The 5,884-nt window shown below is 40.2% G+C and overlaps 1 protein-coding gene across 1 annotated transcript in view; it reads right to left on the bottom strand.

Moving 5' to 3' along the window:
• Window positions 1–844: 844 nt before the first annotated feature.
• LOC133751436 (disintegrin and metalloproteinase domain-containing protein 20-like) overlaps window positions 845–5,884 on the bottom strand; it is an 11,798-nt gene continuing 6,758 nt past the window's right edge. Inside the window, exon 2 of the mRNA XM_062181484.1 lies at window positions 845–911. Coding sequence (XP_062037468.1) covers window positions 845–911 — 67 coding nt within the window. The remainder of the gene's footprint in view (window positions 912–5,884) is intronic.

The raw sequence follows: 5,884 nt of genomic DNA, 5'->3' as shown, positions 1-5,884 counted from the left end.
GTCATATTGCACTCCTTATTAGCAAACATTGTCATCAAGAAATTTTGAACTCATTGTCCTTTAAACCAGATACAAAAGTAGGGTCACATCCTTTAAAGGGGTGATTGACAATAATCATCAACAGGAGCTGGGTTGATGTTATAAGATGGGAATAAAAGGGTATATGTGCACAACCCAGGCTTTCTCCTCAGGAACTGCTTGGTAGTCTCTGCCCAAAGGTAGCTCTAAATGGATAAAATCAGCAACCTCAGCGTGAAAGGCCATGGTGACTAGATGTTCAGGCTGGTGATAAAGACCTGCATTATGATACCTGGGAAGAATCCAAGGCCAGCAGAATACTCACCAGCTGGGAGCAAGGGAAATGAGAGTAGAGAGTGAAACAAACACTATTTATACTCTCATCCCCACAACCAACTACAGCATGCATGGACTATGGTTCATCATCAACTTCCCTCTATTAATGTTCTCCACAGGAATAACTGCTAACCAGACCATCTAACTGTTGCTGACAGAATATAAATGCAAAATTGACCAGTGTGCAACTATCACACTGTGAAATCAGCCACCTGGCTCTACCTTCAGGAAGGTAGACAGCCTCTGAATTATAGATCTTTTTCAATTTTAATTGCAGACAGATGTGCCAGCCAGTAAAAGCCCTTCCCAGGCATCCACACCCAATGACCAAGGAGAGGGTATGAGGATCCAACCAACTTGGCCCAACTCAGACAACTGTTATAAAAACATTTCACTACCGGACAGGTCAAGGCAGCAATTTGGTTCAATTTCATATCTGTACTACTGAATTTCTCAGCCTCTCTTATGCAGTTGATGTCTGACATAACCTTCACTCCAAATTCCGGGTCAGTGTTGCTCGGGAGACCACAACATACCAGAGTAACTGGTAAGAGTAACTACAGAAAGCCCCAAACACACTAGGGTCAGAGGAACAAAGGGAAGAAATTGTATTCATTAGTGTGCAGGTGACTATAGGCACTCCCAGGAAAACAAAGTGTGAGGTCTCTGAGGAGGGCATAGTGACCAGCCAGAAATGGTTGTTGGAACTCACAGGAAGAACACACACCTAATCCAATCTGCATCGCAGTCACTGACTGCTGCCAGTATCCTCAGGAAGAAAGGGTGTGATTCTAACAGTAACCACAAACTGCAATCCAAATTGAGCAGGGCTACAGGTTGAATAGCCTCAGCATTTCAGAAATGCTAACACAAAGGAAACAAAACTCCCTTCTCCACTCATCTGTCACTCCAGGTTGCCTCTTTTTTCTACCGGATCACAATCAAACGTACCAAACAGAAGTGAGCCTTGTAGACACACATCCCAAAAATTATCAGTGAAGATGTGACAAGAGGTTTAGAACTGAGAGAGAGCACCTTAAATGTTTGGCTTTTTCTGGCCTTAGATCAAGACACAATATTTGGGAAAAATTAATGTTTAAATTGTGGAAAACGAGGGGCGGAGCCAAGATGGCGGAAGAGTGAGGGCGCGCACCAACAGTCTGAGAAAAGATAGTTTAACAAAAGTGGAGTTACTGTACCCTCAGGAAGAGACTCAGAAAAAAAACTGCAGAGGAAACTCTTCCGGTCCTAGTGGACGTGACACAGAAGACCTACGGGGAGAGCAAGGTGGCCCACTGTCACGCTGAGCCATGCCACAGGACTGGAGCCACGAGAAAGGAGCCACAAGATTGGAGCCGCAAGAGCGGGGAACCCAGCGAGCCCAGACTCAGAAGCCTGGCCGCAGAATTTGAGCCCCAGCGCTGGAAGGAAAGGTAACCCAAGACATTGGCCGGGAAGGTTAGAGCATGGTCTCAGGTCCCGCAGGGGAAAACTGCACCAGCCTGACTGGAGGACAAAAAAAAAGCGAATAAATAAGGGGAACCAGCAGGGTCACTAGCCTCTCTCTCCACTCACCTTACAAAGATGAGCAAGACAAAGAGCAGGCACAATTTTACATATATAAAACAAACTCCGTAACCTAGGCAACCCGATGAGCTGTGTGGAATTTCTTCCCAACAGAGTCTAAAAAGAGAGAGAGAGAGAGAGCAAGAGAGCAAGCCAGAGAACAATCTGGGTGAGTCACCTTGGGCACACCCTTAACCCTGAAGACCAAACAGAGCTCTTTGGCCACACCTCCAAGATGCCAAACAAATGTAGAAACCAAGGTAACAAGAGCAAGGAAGACACTAAAATGCCCCCAAATGAAAAAGACACCCCAATTCAAGATTATGAAGATGATGGGATTGAAGAAATGCAAGAAGTGGATCTCAAAAAATTGGTAAGATCATTAAGAAGCTCTGAAAAACAAATTCTTGAACTACAGAAATCCTTAATGGACAAGATAGAAAATCTCTCTCGTGAAAATGAAATATTAAGGAGGAATCAAAATGAAATGAAACAACCAGTAGAACAAGAAACGGTGATAGTGATGAGAAACCATAATGAAATGAAGAATTCAATAGATAAAATGACAAACACATTAGAGAGCCTTAAAAACAGAACGGGTGAAGCAGAAGAGAGAATATCAGACTTAGAAGACAGAGAACAGGAAAGGAAACAGGCAAACCAAAAAGAAGAGGAAATTAGAAATTTAAAAAATAATTATCGGGAATCTACAGGATACTATTAAAACACCCAACATTCAGGTCCTAGAGTTCCTGAAGGCATGGAGAGGGAGAAAGGATTAGAAGGCCTTTTTAGTGAGATACTAGCAGAAAATTTCCCAGGGTTGGAGAAGGACAGAGACATCTTAGTACAGGAAGCTCATAGGACCCCTAATAAACATGACCAAAAGAGATCCTCACCACGACACGTCGTAATTAAACTCACCACAGTGAAACATAAAGAAAAGATCTTAAAATGTGCAAGAGAGAAACGTCAGACCACCCTCAGAGGATCCCCAATTAGACTCACAGCTGACTTCTCATCAGAAACCCTACAAACGAGGAGGGAATGGCGAGATATAGCCCAGGTACTAAGAGAGAAAAACTGCCAGCCCAGAATACTATATCCTGCAAAGCTCTCATTTCTGAATGAAGGTGAAATAAAGACCTTTCACAGCAAACAGAAATTGAAAGAATTCGTCGCCACTCATCCAGCCCTGCAAAAGATGCTTAAAGATGTGATACACGCAGAAACACAGAAACACGGTCATCAATATGAAAGAAGGTAAAGGAAGGAAACCTCACAGCAAAAGATCACAGGAAACCCAAAAATGGTAGGGCAAAGTTACTACTTATCAATAGTCACATTAAACGTTAAAGGCCTGAACAATCCAGTTAAAAGACACCGATTGGCTGATTGGGTTAAGGAACAAAACCCATGTATTTGCTGCATATAAGAAAAACATCTTTCTAACAAAGATGCACACAGACTGAAAGTGAAAGGCTGGAAAAAGATACACCATGCCAACAGAAATGAAAAAAGAGCAGGCGTAGCCATCTTAATATCAGATAACATAAATTTTACCAAAAAACTATTAGGAGAGACAAAGAGGGGCACTATATAATGATTAAGGGACCCATTCAACAGGAAGATATAACGATTATCAATGTATATGCACCTAATTACAGGGCACCGGTTTATTTAAAAGACTTGTTAAGGGAATTAAAGGGAGACTTAGACCCCAATACAATAGTACTGGGGGACATCAATACTCCACTCTCAGAGATATAAAAATCACCAGGACAGAAGATCAACAAGGAGACAGCAGATTTAAATGACACTCTAGCCCAAATGGATCTAACAGATATCTACAGAACATTTCATCCTACACATAAAGACTTTACATTCTTCTCAGCAGTATATGGAACCTTCTCTAGGATTGACCACATACTAGGCCATAAAGCAAGTCTCAGCAAATTCAAAAGAATTAGAATCATACCATGCAGCTTCTCAGACCATAAAGGAATGAAATTGGAAATTAGCAACTCGGAATCCCTAGAGCACGTGCAAACACATGGAGACTGAATAACGTGCTCCTGAATGAACAATGGGTCATAGAAGAAATTAAAAGAGAAATCAAAAATTTTCTGGAAGTAAATGAGGATAACAGCACATCATACCAAAACTTATGGGATACAGCAAAAGCAGTGTTAAGAGGAAAGTTTATATCAATAGGTGCCTATATCAAGAAATTGGAAAGGCACCAAATAAATGAGCTTTCAGTTCATCTCAAGGATCTAGAAAATCAGCAGCAAACCAGACCCAAAGCTAGTAGAAGAAGAGAAATAATTAAAATCAGAGAAGAAATCAACAGGATTGAATCCAAAAAAAAATTATAAAAAATCAGCCAAACGAGGAGCTGGTTTTTTGAAAAAATAAACAAAATTGATACCCCATTGGCCAAACTAACTAAAAAAGGAAGAGAAAAGACACAAATCAATATAATCAGAGATGAAAAAGGAAACATAACAACAGACACAACAGAAATAAAAAGAATCATCAGAAATTACTACAAGGACTTGTATGCCAGCAAACAGGGAAATCTATCAGAAATGGACAGATTCGTGGACACATACAACCTACCTAAATTGAACCAGGAAGACATAGAAAACCTAAACAGACCCATAACAGAGACAGAAATTGAAACAGTAATAAAGTCCCTCCCAACAAAGAAAAGCCCAGGACCAGATGGATTCACTGCTGAATTCTACCAGACATTTAAAGAAGAATTTACTCCAATTCTCCTCAAACTATTCAGAGCAATCGAAAAAGAGGGAATCCTCCCAAATTCTTTCCATGAAACCAGCATCACCTTAATTCCTAAGCCAGAAAAAGATGCAGCATTGAAAGAGAATTACAGACCAATATTCCTGATGAACATAGATGCAAAAATCCTCAATAAAATTCTGGCAAATAGAATGCAACATCACATTAGAAAGATCATCCACCCAGACCAAGTGGGATTTATCCCTGGTATGCAGGGATGGTTCAATGTTGGCAAAACAATCAACGTGATACACCACATTAACAGACTGCAGAATAAAAACCATATGATTATCTCAACAGACGGAGAGAAAGCATTTGATAAAATACAACACCCTTTCATGATGAAAACTCTAAGCAAACTGGGTATAGAAGGAACATTTCTCAATACAATCAAATCAATTTATGAAAAACCCACAGCCAGCATCCTATTGAATGGGGAAAAGTTGGAAGCATTTCTACTGAGAGCTGGTACCAGACAGGGATGCCCACTCTCACCACTGCTATTCAATATAGTTCTGAAAGTTTTAGCCAGAGCCATTAGGCAAGAAAAAAAATTAAAGGGATACAAATCGGGAAGGAAGAACTCAAACTATCCCTCTTTGCAGACGATATGATTCTTTATTTAGGGGATCCAAAGAACTCTAAGAGACTATTGGAACTCACAGAAGAGTTTAGAAAAGTATCAGGATATAAAATCAATGCACAAAAATCAACAGCCTTTGTATACACAGACAATGTTGTGGCTGAGGAAGAACTTCTAAGTTGAATCCCATTAATATAGCTACAAAAACAATCAAATACCTTGGAATAAACTTAACCAAGGACATTAAAGATCTCTACAATGAGAATTATAAAATCTTAAAGAAAGAAATAGAAGAGGATACCAAAAAATGGAAAAATCTTCCATGCTCATGGGTTGGAAGAATCAACATCATCAAAATGTCCATTCTCCCAAAAGCAATTTGCAGATTCAATGCAATACCAATCAAAATACCAAAGGCATTCTTCTCAGATCTGGAAAAAATGATGCTGAAATTCATAGGGAGATGCAGGAGACCTCAAATAGCTAAAGCAATCTTGTACAACAAAAACAAAGCCAGAGGCATCACAATACCAGATTTCAGGGCATACTACAGGGCAGTAGATATCAAAACAGCAT

The sequence above is a fragment of the Lepus europaeus genome, chromosome 22, assembly GCF_033115175.1.
Source record: "Lepus europaeus isolate LE1 chromosome 22, mLepTim1.pri, whole genome shotgun sequence".
Taxonomy (NCBI): domain Eukaryota; kingdom Metazoa; phylum Chordata; class Mammalia; order Lagomorpha; family Leporidae; genus Lepus; species Lepus europaeus.
Note: the sequence above shows the minus strand (reverse complement) of the source record. Positions and strands in the feature narration are given on the sequence as shown.